This window comes from Dreissena polymorpha, chromosome 6 (genome assembly GCF_020536995.1).
Source record: "Dreissena polymorpha isolate Duluth1 chromosome 6, UMN_Dpol_1.0, whole genome shotgun sequence".
Lineage (NCBI taxonomy): Eukaryota > Metazoa > Mollusca > Bivalvia > Myida > Dreissenidae > Dreissena > Dreissena polymorpha.
Genome location: NC_068360.1, coordinates 109,630,947 through 109,645,037, shown reverse-complemented (window position 1 = coordinate 109,645,037; position 14,091 = coordinate 109,630,947). Strand labels below are relative to the sequence as shown.

The following is a 14,091-nucleotide window of genomic DNA, read 5'->3' as shown; positions in this document are numbered from 1 at the left end:
CACTGGTTCGAGCCCTGGTACCGGCTACTTTTTTCCTTGTTTTAATTTTATTCTTTATTTTTTACTGGAGCTTGTAAGATCCAATGTTTACATTTATCAATATAAAGCATGCAATGACAAACTTCAAAATATGCCAAAATCTGTGAAAAGGCCCCTTTAAGTGACGTGAAATAAATTTTAGCAGACGATACCGAATGACACCAATAAGGTGTACATCTGCTACCGGGTGAGTAACTATAAATATTTTACCGACGTTCTTCCTAGTCATTAGTTTGGTCTATTAATTTGTACTTCCAGTTTATCTCATTGATAAAACTTTGTTAACCCATTCGCGGGATATGCGTAGAGAAAAATATGGATTTAGATAACAGTTATAGTTTTACTCACCAATACTTCCTACCACAGACTTAACCTAGTTTTGAGAGCATTACAAGCAATACATACTTATTTACAATTACAAACCGCTATCAAAGAAGGTTTGATCATAACGTAATTACATCTACCACTTCGACATATCAACAGTGTAATTGCTTCATAACTAAACCTATAATTAACTTAATTTATTGTTAAATAATAGTATTTGTTCTGACAGTGACCTGAGATATGACCTCCTTCAAATTAATTAATCATTTCCCTATAATCATGTTTAATATAAACACAAGTTTGTGTTTATATTTCATTTTACTTCTTTGGAAGTTATTATTATTCGCGGAGGTACTGACTGATTAACATAAAAATGTCACTGTCAGACATTTACATGAAAACCTTTAGCCCAATGAGTAAACCACATTACATTATTACGTCTCAAGAAGTTAATTATTTACTTATCGTACATTTATAATTTGCAATGTACATGCTATCTTGAGATTCGTTTGTATTGGTTGGACTTGAAAACAAGACTCATTGGTTTAGAATAAGGAAGCGGTTAACAGTATAAAACGGTATTTGTTTTTTAATGTGAATGTAAAATGCTTTTTACATAGTGTTAAACAAATTCCATTTGTCGATAAAGAAAATGAACCGGTTAGTTCATGGTAAGGTATTTTGCAAATATTATATTATGGCTTGGATTTATAAACATTTAACGCAGTTGCGTTGTATAGGAGTACATAGAGTGTGGACAAATTATATCCAACAAACATTGAATTAACAGTTGCTTAAACCATATCGTGTTCTAAACTGCTATGCTAAATATCTCGTAACATCATTAGTAAGCCGGCTTATTGAAAAAAGAAAAGTGTATTCATTGTATTACGAAAAACGTTTCAAACAATCCATCAATCATACATGTTGATATCATTGTCTGATTTCTATTTAGGTTTTGTTATTTTTGCAATGTTGGCGAGTTGTTCTGGAAGCCATTTTCGAGGTGGAACAATAACTTGGAAATCAACAGGACATGGTTTCGAAGTATGTACGTTTTTCTGATCAGATCACTAAAATGTTATTTAAACTTAAGTGTTTTGTTTATTATACATTTTTGATTTACTAGTTTTATGCTTTTAATTTTTCCAAACAATATAAATGTAAGATTTAGACGGTTTGCGTTTCTTAACGTTAGCCGACGCGCATACATGTAATAATTATTATCGACCTTACTCCACGGTAGCAATTTCATTAATTCATTAATATACAGTGTGTTGCAAGTTGCAAGGCAAAACAATAAACACTAACTATTCTTCACTTTTGTTTTGGAGTCTACAATACAACTTCCTCAATCATGGCAATATTTTGTATTAAGTTAATCACGGTATGACAGAAAATAAGAGCTGATACGATAACGTGTAAGCACACTAGCTATTCGATTCTGTAATATGTGACAGGTGGAATTCAGTTCAAAGCTAGGATGGGTGGCTGGAATGTACTGTTCGATAGCGACGGTCGGCTCGGGTCGGAATGGATCGGAAGCTTCATGGAAATGTGTGAAAGGTTGTTTGGTACCGGTGTTTGTCAATGTCAACCAGACAAGTTTTCAGTGCACCGGTTTTAATTTAGCGCAAAAATGGGAACGAACAGAGGGCGTCTTCAAATACACATTTCCTGGAGCTGGACCGTTTGAAGTTGAGTGAGTGTCATTACTTATTAAATCAGCAGTTATTTCATTAAATAAAACGAAACAACTTTTATTATTATAATTTCAGTGTAAACGAGATGACTTTATATTCATACCAATGTTCGTATATGCATAATGTGAATCTCTGTATTGATAAAGGTATTCCAGCGGTGCTTGGATAGCCGAAGTTGGTGGCGGGTCCTGGACACTTAAGACTATAGTTGATCTAAGAGACCGTTCGGACACTGGTGCTCCTAACCATAGTCCAATAATACCATCTAAACCTGTTTATTTGTGAGTCATTGTTTTTTACATGGCATATACGTTAATAATTTGCTTGATAAAAGGTACCTGGGCTAATTTTAGCAAATACTTATGGGGGAAAACTACCTCATTCATGCTGTTTACTTGCAGATGTATTTTAAGTCTTTATTTTTAACGCATTTTATTAACAAACGTGTTTTACAAATTAATAAAATTATTAATGAGCGTTTTATTATTTGATTCGAGTTATGTTTTCCCTCACACAAGTCGAAACACTAGCATTATACTTTATTATACCACTGTGTAATACAGCATCAAATACGGTTGCACTGGTGATATTGTTCTACCAACTATTGACGAGGATAACGACAACGTCACGTGTAGATGGTCTGTTGGAAACGAATGCTCGTCCATATGCCATCACAACGGATATGCACAAGTTGCAACACTTAATGAGGTTCAATTTAATAAATACTTCATATTGAATATAATTGTATATTCTTTTAAATACACTTGTGTGTATAATTTGCAAATTAAACTAAATAACAATATAAGATTGATATTAAAATTTTAGTTTAGATATTGTTTACTATTGGTTATCAAGAAAAACCTAGAAACACACGCTAAAACAACGTGACTTTTTGTTACTTTATGTGGGTATTTAGACATTGAGGAATCTATAAAATATTAAGTTGCAGTTTAACGTTATTAATATATCGCGTTTTGTTTATATGCTAACACGAAAGAAAGGTCTTATTTCTGTAATGTAAAAATCAATACATGATTGTTAATTAAGATCTAAGACAATTTGTATAACCATGTTTTTTTTCTCCTAACTACTAATAATTTAAGGAGACATGCACTCTTACGATAAGCGCCAACTTAAAGATAAACGACAGTTACGCAGTGGCAATAACCATAGAGGACAGACCAAAGACATCCATTACAATTGGGGGAAGCCCCTATGCTGCTGGAACAGTTATATCATCTGTACCTCTGCAGGTGCGCTGAAGTTTAGATGTAAACATTGTAATGCATTTGCGCTAATTTTGTGAGTTTGCATCAAAATTCTATATATGTGGCAAATCTTTATGCAAACTATATTTGTGTAAATACGGCCGTACCTTCAAAACAACAGCGTGTTAAATCTTCAATTGTATAAAGACTTTAAGTTTATAAGCATACGTTTAGTATAAATATACATATGATACAGTACTTATTCGTGGTACTTTATAATTAAGAACATTTATTATTATTCCACGACTTTATTAATATCGATAGATAATAAAGTTTATTCTAGTAACACCCGATATGCCGTCAAGAAATTGAGACGACAGACCCGAATTTGTTGAGCCAACTCCTTCAGAGAAAGACCTACTTGTGTACCAGATTGGAGATGTGGTTTTCATCAGTTTTTACGCTACGTCTCGTGCGGCAAGGTTGAACAAAATGAACCGTTTATCGTAAAATTGCAAATATTTTAACAAACAAATGGTGTTGTTGTGTGGAGAATATTTTACCGACATATAAAAGCAACAATTAATGCTATATTGTGTGATTCTTTAATAACAAAAATCCTTTCGTTATCTAACGTGTTTGACCAGAACAATATTTGTCATAATAGATTAATTTAGTATGAAACGACAGGTATGGTGTATTTATTAAATTACCTGGTCGACGTGCATATTTTGTACATTAATTGGTCAGGCTACAATATATACAATTCCACCAGGTATCAAATTACAACCTTTTTTCAAGAATCACCTCCTTCACGCTGCTAGACCCGCCCCCTAATGTGAAGCAGTCCACTCTGGGAAATGACGGTAAGTTCCGCCCAGGGGTGTTTGCTGTTGACCTTTCTTGGATCCCGACTGGGGCCGAAACAGGAGAGAAAAAGATATGCGTTGAAGCAACGGATGAATACTTGTAAGCATTAAATTCGCTATTATGTATGTTAAATCTAGTAAAATAATACTTATGTAAACAACTTCTCATGCCAATAACTCCACTTACGTGTTTGGGTCAAACTGTTTGAATCAATATATCAATATTTGCTTGCTGAGATAAAATGTGTGTCATGTATTATATGCATTTTAAAACGATTTCATCATGTAACTTAATATGATTAAGATTAGAAATAAAACAAAAAACTAGCCAATTTGAAAGCCTTTAACTTATAAATATAAAATAACGTGAACATAAAATAAATATATTAAAGTTGATAATATTGATTAAAGCCACACACCTTATTTGGCACAATAAATTTAAGTATAAATAAGAAACATATTATATCTATGCCAATTAGAATATATCTGGTGGTGACAAGGTATAAATCCGTCTTTATTGCGCTTTAAAACTTAAAAATAATCACGTTTGTCGAAATGGACGTATACGTCTAGAAATCCTACTTTTGGTTTTAAAAGCGGTACCGTTTGAAAAATAATAAATTTTTTGCTAACTAGGCGATATATTTAATTTTATCTATGCCAATTATAATATATCTGGTGGTGACAAGGTAGAAATCCGTCTTTTTGCGCTTTGAAATTTAAACATAATCGCGTTTGTCGAAATGAATACGTCTATAAATCCTACATTCGGTTTTAAAAGCGATACCGTTTGAAAAATAAGAAATTACTTGCTAACTAGGCTATAGATTTAATGACAATTTTGCACACTCTCAAACTGCATCTATATGTATTGATTAACATGTATTTCATTTCAAAGTCAGAGGCAATGTGTGTGGGTTTAATAAAAAAAAAGCTTAAATTGTCTTTAGGTTGAGCCATCAGCATTGCGTCACTGTCACAATTGCAGGTACGTGATGCATTAAACTTCTATTAAATGTGATTCGATAAATTAAAAATATTAGTATTTAATTGCAGAATTGCATTTATAAACATTATAATTCATACATCTCATCGTAATATTAATTGCTAAATATCGTCATTCACCTTTTATCACTACATATATTAATTAAACAGAGTGTATGTGTTGCTTTCGTGCCTGTATAATGTTCTTAAAAATGACAAAATAATTATCGAATGATAGCAACAATGTTTTACATAACTATCGTGGAAAAATAGCATCATGGTTGCGAAATCTTAGATAAAAAATGTTTGTTGTATTGTTCATTAAGTGTTATAAGGACTTCCTTTAAACTGCTCTAGACTACATGTATCAATTTTGTCAATGAAAGTGACTATCAAATCAACGGTAGTTAATTTTCGTTTATGGTTAGGATAAGTTTTGATATATATTTTCATAGCGGTGAAAAATAGATTTATCGTATAATTTTGTTTAAGATCGTATTGTGCATCAAATATAAATAAAAACGAAAGTGTTGTTGTGTTTTAGTCGTTGACCCGTGTATCAATACGCTCTGCCAACATAATAGCACTTGCATAAGACATGGATTTACAAATATATTCACATGCGAATGTGCACCTGGGTATACAGGAAGTCGTTGTGAAACAGGTATGATCCAAGGAGGTATAGCTTTAGAATACACAGGCGTCTTTGTCTTGCATTGTTATTGAATTGAACTCTTCACGGACCAATGTATTGATCATAACTAAAAATCTCCGATGTTTATAACAGTTCTCAATTATATTTGCCTTACTATGTGATGTAGATATCGACGAATGTGCCAGCGCTCCGTGTCAGAACAACGCCACGTGTTTTGATTTGGTAAACGAATACTTCTGTGGTTGTCACGTGGTATACAGCGGAGTTAATTGTCAGACAGGTATAATGGATATAAATTAAATATACCGGGTAATACAAATGTTTAAGTTCGCTTGGTTTAGGCTTCTCTACAACTATAGTTCGCTTAAAAAATTCATCTCATGATCAATGTGGACGAACTTTTTGTTAGTGCTTAATTAAAAACAAGACAAACACAATAATCCGTTTGGGCAATTTCAAATGACATAAAGTTAGTTCATCTGGCATCAACAATTGGGTATTAAAAATAATAATACCAGAGTAATATGTATATTTAACCAAACTGACGGTTTAATAAAACTATTTTTAAAAAAGACTTGTAACACACAACACGTTAATTGTATACCACTGTAAAATTTAAGGTAATTTTGTGTATTTCTAGATATAGACGAATGCTTATTGCGCCCATGCAAAAATGGCGGAACGTGCAACGATCAAATCGGTTGGGCGAAATGCACTTGTAAACCGGGATTTACTGACGAAGTGTGCCAAACAGGTAAATAAGAATTGTGGCATAAGAAAAATTCAAGTGAATATCACACCATTTTCAGAGCCATACATATTTCATAAGTTTTTATAGATTGATAAAATCGCAATACTTACCCATAATAACGATGCTTATCATTGACAAATAAACATTTTATTTATTTTAACAATTACTTGTTTTAATATTTAAACGAACATGAATGTTTAATTAAAAGCAAGCATTTACGATCTTACTCTTGTTTGAAGAACAGATAAAACGTCGATGAATCAACATTTTAATAAAAACTCATAATAAGTGGTACGAATATCAACAAAATAAGAATTGTTTACAATTTTATATTGTTTAAAATCAAAACGACATCACTTTACTAAGGACATGTACACTAAAATGTGTCGGCAGATTTCTTCATACGTTACGTAGAACATATTTGTATCGGCGTAAACTTGGTCATTATGAATTTTATTAGGTGACCATTGAACGATAATTTAAAATTGTAAACATTCCTTGTTGATTAATGCGCTATGAACTGAAGGAGTTAATATTCATGCACGCTGTTAAGAATATGCATATATAAGCATAGCTCAATTTCTTTAGTCATATGTTTTATAATTGTATTAACCGATTGAACAGTTCTCCATTATATTTGCCTTACTATGTGGTGTAGATATCGACGAATGTGCCAGCGCTCCGTGTCAGAACAACGCCACGTGTTTTGATTTGATAAACGAATACTTCTGTGGTTGTCACGTGGGATACAACGGAGTTAATTGTCAGACAGGTATAATGGATATAAATAAAATATATCGGGTAATACAAACTTCTTATGTTCGCTTGGTTTATGATTCTCTATAATTATAGTTCGCTTAAGCACAATCAGCTCATGCGAAATTCGGATGAACTTTTTGTTGGTGCTCCATTAAAATCAAGACCAACACAATAATCCGTTTGGGCAGTTTTACATGAATTCAAATTAGTTCATCAGGCATAACACAATCAGTATTAAAATATAGAACCAGAGAAATCTGTATATTAAATTAAAATGACAGCTTTCTTAAAATATGTTTAAAGTAGACTTGTAACACATAACACGTAAATTGTACACCACTGCAAAATTTAAGGTAATTTTGTGGATTTCTAGACATAGACGAATGCTTACTGCGCCCATGCAAAAATGGCGGAACGTGTAACGATCAAATCGGCTGGGCGAAATGCACTTGCAAACCGGGATTTACTGGCGAAGTGTGCCAAACAGGTAAATAAGAATTGTGGCATAAGAAACATTCAAGTGGATATCACACCATTTTCAGAGGCATACACCTTTCGTATGTTCACGTCTAAGTTTGAATAGATCGATCAAATCGCAAATACTTACCCATAATAGCGATGCTTATCATTGACAAATGAACATTTAATTAATTTTAACAATTACTTATTTTTATATTTTAACGAACACGAATGTATTATTAAAAGTTAGCATTTACGATCTAACTCCTGTTTTAAGAAAAAATAAAACGTCGATGAATCAACATTTAAATAAAACTCATAAGATGTGGTACGAGAATATAAATAAAAAATAAGAATTATTTACAATTTTATATTGTGTATAGTCAAAATGACATCACTGTTCTAAAGACATGTACACTTAAATGTGTAAGCAGATATCTTCATACGTCACGCAGAAAAAAATTGTATCGGCGTAAACTTGTTCGTTACGAATTTTTATTAGTTGACCATTGAACGATAATTTACTTTTTAAACATTTTTTGTTGATTAATGCGCTGTGAACTGTGGGAGATTATATTCATGCACGCTGTTAAGAATATGCATATATAAGAATAGTTCAATTACTTTAGTCATCTGTTATATAATTCTATTAACCGATTGAACAGTTCTCAATTATATTTGCCTTTCTGTGTGGTTTAAGATATCGACGAATGTGCCAGCGCTCCGTGTCAGAACAACGCCACGTGTTTTGATTTGATAAACGAATACTTCTGCGGTTGTCACGTGGGATACAGCGGAGTTAATTGTCAGACAGGTATAATGGATATAAATAAAATATATCGGGTAATACAAACTTCTTAAGTTCGCTTGGTTTATGATTGTCTATAATTATAGTTCGCTTAAGCAAAATTAGCTCATGAGAAATTCGGATAAATTTTTTGTTGGTGCTCCATTCACATCAAGACCAACACAATGCTCCGTTTGGGCAGTTTTACATGAATTCAAGTAAGTTAATCAGGCATCAACAATTCAGTATTAAAATGTAGAACCAGCGTAATCTTTATACTAGTATTACCAGCGTAATCTTTATACTAGTAGTAGATTAAAATTATAGTTGTCTTAAACTATGTTCAAACTAGAACTAAAACATAACACGTAAATTGTATACTACTGTACAATTTAAGGTAATTTTGTGTATTTCTAGATATAGACGAATGCTTACTGCGCCCATGCAAAAATGGCGGAACATGCACCGATCAAATCGGCTGGGCGAAATGCACTTGCAAACCGGGATTTACTGGCGAAGTGTGCCAAACAGGTAAATAAGAATTGTGGCATAGGATACATACAAGTGGATATAACACCATATTCAAAGACCTACACATTTCATATGTTCACGTCTAATTTTTTATAGAGCGATCAAATCGCAAATACTTACCTATAAAAAGATGCTTATCATTGATAAATGAACATTTTATTTATTTTTACAATTACTTGTTTTAATATAAACACGAACATGAATTTATATCAAAAACAAGTATTTACGAGCTTACTCTTTTTTTAAAACATATAAAACGTATATAATCAACCCATAAATAAAAATTCATAAAAAGTGGAACTAGAATATCAACAAAATAAGAATTGTTTACAATTTAATATTTTGTAAAGTCAAAATGACATCACTGTACTGAAGACGTGTACGCTAAAATTTGTAAGCAGATTTCTTCTTACGACACGTAGAAACAATTTGTAAGCAGATTTCTTCTTACGACACGTAGAAACAATGTGTAGGCAGATTTCTTCTTACGACACGTAGAAACAATGTGTAAGCAGATTTCTTCTTACGACACGTAGAAACAATTTGTAAGCAGATTTCTTCTTACGACATGTAGAAACAATGTGTAAGCAGATTTCTTCTAACGACACGTAGAAACAATTTGTAAGCAGATTTCTTCTTACGACATGTAGAAACAATTTGTAAGCAGATTTCTTCTTACGACACGTAGAAACAATTTGTAAGCAGATTTCTTCTTACGACACGTAGAAACAATTTGTAAGCAGATTTCTTCTTACGACATGTAGAAACAATTTGTAAGCAGATTTCTTCTTACGACACGTAGAAACAATTTGTAAGCAGATTTCTTCTTACGACACGTAGAAACAATTTGTAAGCAGATTTCTTCTTACGACACGTAGAAACAATTTGTAAGCAGATTTCTTCTTATGACACGTAGAAACAATTTGTAAGCAGATTTCTTCTTACGACACGTAGAATCAATTTGTATCAGCGTATTCTTGGTCGTTATGGATTTCATTGAAGTTATCATTGAAAAATAATTTAACTAATAAAACATTCCTTGTAGATAAGTGTGCTGCGAACTGTATGATTTAAAATTAATACACACTGTTAAAATATGCATATATAAGCATAGAACTATTTCTTTAGTGATCGTTTATACAATTGTATTAACCGATTTTAATAAAAATTTGCTTAACGATATATACAACAACGTGTTTATGTGCATATGCATCACCATCGTTTCATGTATGCATATTTAAACGCCAAGGTATTTAAATTTAAAACAGCTTATGGAAATATGACTGTACAATGTTGTTTGTCGTTATGTATGACTTACGACCCATTTTGTTTAGGATTAGACGCTTGCGAGTCCAGGCCGTGTCAAAACGGGGGCACTTGTTCCTACCACGTGTCTTTCGGCTACGCATGCCAATGTGGGGATAGCTGGCTTGGAAGGAATTGCGAGTATCGATACGAAAATGACACGTTCCTATTGGGAAACATTACTCAGATGGTCTGTACATTAAATGTTGTGACTTTATCTTCATTTTAATGCATATTATCAGAAAACGCTGCACAGCTTTGTCCCGGTTATTCGTAAATGATATTACTTTACAAGGCTTTCACACATAATGTTGTCTTGAACACATTCACACATACCATTGTCAGATGAAGGAAATAAAGGTACAATATTGACTGTAACCTGAAACATGACCATGACCTTGATTTTATAACCAAACATATAATTATGCTGTTATATATTTTTTAAATTCAATACAGTATCTTATTACATAATTGTTACTTTTGTAATGACTACGGAATGGGTAAACATGTTTTACAATCAGAGAAAGGAGTGAGGTATCATAATTTAGATATGCATACTATACATAAAACGAATGTCAATACTATATAGGTAGTTAATATTACACCTAGAATGAATTAGTATACGGATAGATATTAATCAAATTGAATACAAATATAAGCACACTTTTTATGTGCAAGCTAAAAGTATTGCAATTATGACATATATTTACAAATCTATATATTATACTACACAGGCTGTACCAGTAAATGACGTATGTGAATACTATTTTTTATTTGAATAGTGTGTTAGATGTGTGTATTCGGGAATAATATATACACACTTTAATTACAATGTTTATCCATTTGCTCATCACGAAAGAATTATAATCATGTTTGTCGTGTTCTGAGAAAACTGGGCATAATGCATGTGTGCAAAGTGTCTTCCAAGATTAGCCTGTGCAGTCCGCACAGTATAATTAGGGACGACACATTCCGCCTAAATTGGATTTTTGCTAAGAAGATACTTCATTTAAACGCAAAAAATGTCATAAAAGCGGACAATGTTGTCCCGGATTAGCCTATGTGGATTGCACAGGCTACTCTGGGACGACACTTTACGCACATGCATTAAGCCCAGTTTTTTCAGAAAGCGGCTTAGTCATAACCATTTTGTATCATCTTCCTGGTTCCAGACCTCCAGCTACATGCATTACTCCGCCTGTGACTGTGTGGTAGCTGAACGACGACAGGATAGATGTTACCAATACTCACGCAGCAAACACGCCGGATATGGGTTCCTGTCGGCTATAGCTGGCATCATAACCGCTATTTTTTTATACATTCTCTTTGATGCTATCTCCAACAAAACGCTTTGCTGCTATCAGAAGACGAATATGGTTCAAATGGAGAAAACGATTCCTGAAAATAAAGTAGTGCTACATGTAGTAGAACCAACGGAACCAGAACCGAAAGTTGAAACGCTGGAAAAACTCGAGGCCCCGCGGATCAGGAAGCACCATTGCTGGGCATGCGAGGTGAAGTACAACAAAGCACCCATTCCAGCCTGGTATAAACAGGGATCAAGAACTAACAAACATTAAACTGACTCACGTATTATTAAAACATAGTTTTCAGTAAAGATATGCAAGGATTTTATCAAGCTGTATTAGTTTTTTGTGTTTTTATTATATTTTTGTCTTTACTGCATCGAAAATTGCATATATGTGAGCACAACTAGGTTGTTGCGTGGTAAAGTAAAATTGCAGTGCAGGGGAGATCCTTTTAACAAATTATTTAAACACGCTTTTTGAAGACGTGTAATGCTATTTATACGAAGAACTTTTATTTCGATACATTTTTTTGTATTTTCTATACTGTATCGTATAATATTCTACGTATATTTTCACATTTATATCGAATATATGAAAATATCTTATTGTTTATTTTAGCTCTTGCACATTCTCATAATGCCATTGCTTTTACACTGATTTTTGTTTTGTTACGCCTGTTTGTTCCTGTGTCCAAAATTTAAATGAAAACGTAAAGGCATATAAGGGTTGATGACACGCAGAGAATTTAAACTGCAGTCCACATGAACGGTTTGGTTGAAACTTGGAAACGCAAACACTAAAATAATACACGAAATAAAACTGATATAAAAACAGTCATACAAGCCGTGGAATTCTTAACAAATTAGTCACGAATCGAAGTGTTGTATTTTACAAATGCGATGGATTGCGATCAACTGAAATATTGACGATAACTATTTCGCGTACGAATACCTTTAGTTGTCAGTTTCATGAACTTCATTTAAAATATCTCGATTTCGACTGACTATTGGTACCCGGTTTCACCGCAGAGCATACACACGTACTTTCCACTTTAACAAATATTGTATTAAAAATAAAGCAACATTTTCAGCTCTGCGAAAAATAGAGTGTAAGGCGTGAAAGCCAGCCTGATGGCATAAGAACATGTATTCTTTATGTCGTCAGCAACTATTCCCTATTGTCGTCGATCATACCTAAGGTAATCAGGTGCGCGATTAAAAAAGAACTTTTATGTGTCAACAGGTGTATATAATCTATCATTCTAATTATATACGTTTGCTGGTGGTTTCACCAATTTGTTAAAATTTTCAAACAGTCAAATAGACGGATGGGCTATAATTGAAATAAATGATTTATGTACTCAATAGTAATTATAAAATATAAGCTACACACCACAGTACAATTCAAGCATATTAAACATGTTATCGTGCAAATACAAATAACCGGTGACGTCATAATAAGCTATAACATTTAATACCGAATACTGAATATATTTGTTAGGAAAACATTTAACACGTATTTAAAGAAAATTACTGAAAATCATGATACATTGTTTATATGATCTTAAAAGAGATACACATATACCTGTGCAATGAGAATTTTGCGAAGCAAAGATTTATATATATAGGTATCCCAATTTCTAACATTAAATGGTATTATACATGTATGATACAGTACAGGTTACACAAAATGTATTTAACACAAGTACCTGTCATTTTATAGTTACTGAAACAATTTATATAACGGAAACCAACAGAAGCATTAAGCGTACATTCGTGTTCGTGAAAACATAAACGTTGATGTAAAACGACATTTCTTAATTTCTCGTCTTAAGTGTCCTTTCTTCATCATTTTCCTAATTGGATGGTCGCTCTGACTGCCTTTCTGGCTTTTTTCATTACCGCATTTTAGTGTTTGTATTTTATAATCTTAACTTCGTTTTGTTTCCTTTCAAATTTTATTCACGTTTAACTTTCGTTCATTCTCTTGTTGTTGGTATTTATCTCAGTTTCTACTTACTTCCGTTGAACTTCCTGTGACGTTTTCTTAAAAGCGTTAATATGAACTAAAATCTATTCATTAGTAATTAGATTTATCTAGATTTTATTATTTAATGCATTTTTACATTGAACTAACAGACGGGAGTTCAATAAGATACATGCATGAAATTCACCTGGCGAGAATTCAATTAAGTTATATTAGCCCCTTGGTAATTGGTTACCCACGTCTTTCGGATATTACCGAATAACCTGTTTTGATAATTCGTACAGTGCGCGGTAATTTTCCCGCAAAATTGATATAAACGTACTCATTATATGCTGTTTTCGCCAAATAGTCTTTATAATACAACTACAGTATAAAATCACGACAATAATGCAATTGAGAGCTATAAAATATGACATCAGTT

The 14,091-nt window shown here is 32.7% G+C and overlaps 2 protein-coding genes across 2 annotated transcripts; both read left to right on the top strand.

Moving 5' to 3' along the window:
* The first annotated feature begins 939 nt into the window (after nucleotides 1–939).
* Nucleotides 940–4,205, top strand: LOC127834827 (integrin beta-like protein A). Its single transcript, XM_052360886.1, has 8 exons — nucleotides 940–1,034; nucleotides 1,319–1,410; nucleotides 1,824–2,065; nucleotides 2,213–2,347; nucleotides 2,630–2,774; nucleotides 3,170–3,319; nucleotides 3,608–3,756; nucleotides 4,076–4,205. Exons 1-7 carry the CDS (start codon nucleotides 1,016–1,018, stop codon nucleotides 3,644–3,646), a joined length of 822 nt encoding a protein of 273 aa, XP_052216846.1. The 5' UTR covers nucleotides 940–1,015; the 3' UTR covers nucleotides 3,647–3,756; nucleotides 4,076–4,205.
* LOC127835990 (fibropellin-1-like) lies at nucleotides 3,953–12,289 on the top strand. The gene is made up of 12 exons (XM_052362406.1): nucleotides 3,953–3,964; nucleotides 4,050–4,243; nucleotides 5,094–5,131; nucleotides 5,672–5,791; nucleotides 5,949–6,062; nucleotides 6,423–6,536; nucleotides 7,192–7,305; nucleotides 7,666–7,779; nucleotides 8,452–8,565; nucleotides 8,956–9,069; nucleotides 10,404–10,564; nucleotides 11,547–12,289. The coding sequence occupies exons 1-12, from the start codon at nucleotides 3,953–3,955 to the stop codon at nucleotides 11,952–11,954; spliced, it is 1,617 nt and encodes a 538-aa protein (XP_052218366.1). The 3' UTR covers nucleotides 11,955–12,289.
* The last annotated feature ends 1,802 nt before the right edge of the window (nucleotides 12,290–14,091 follow it).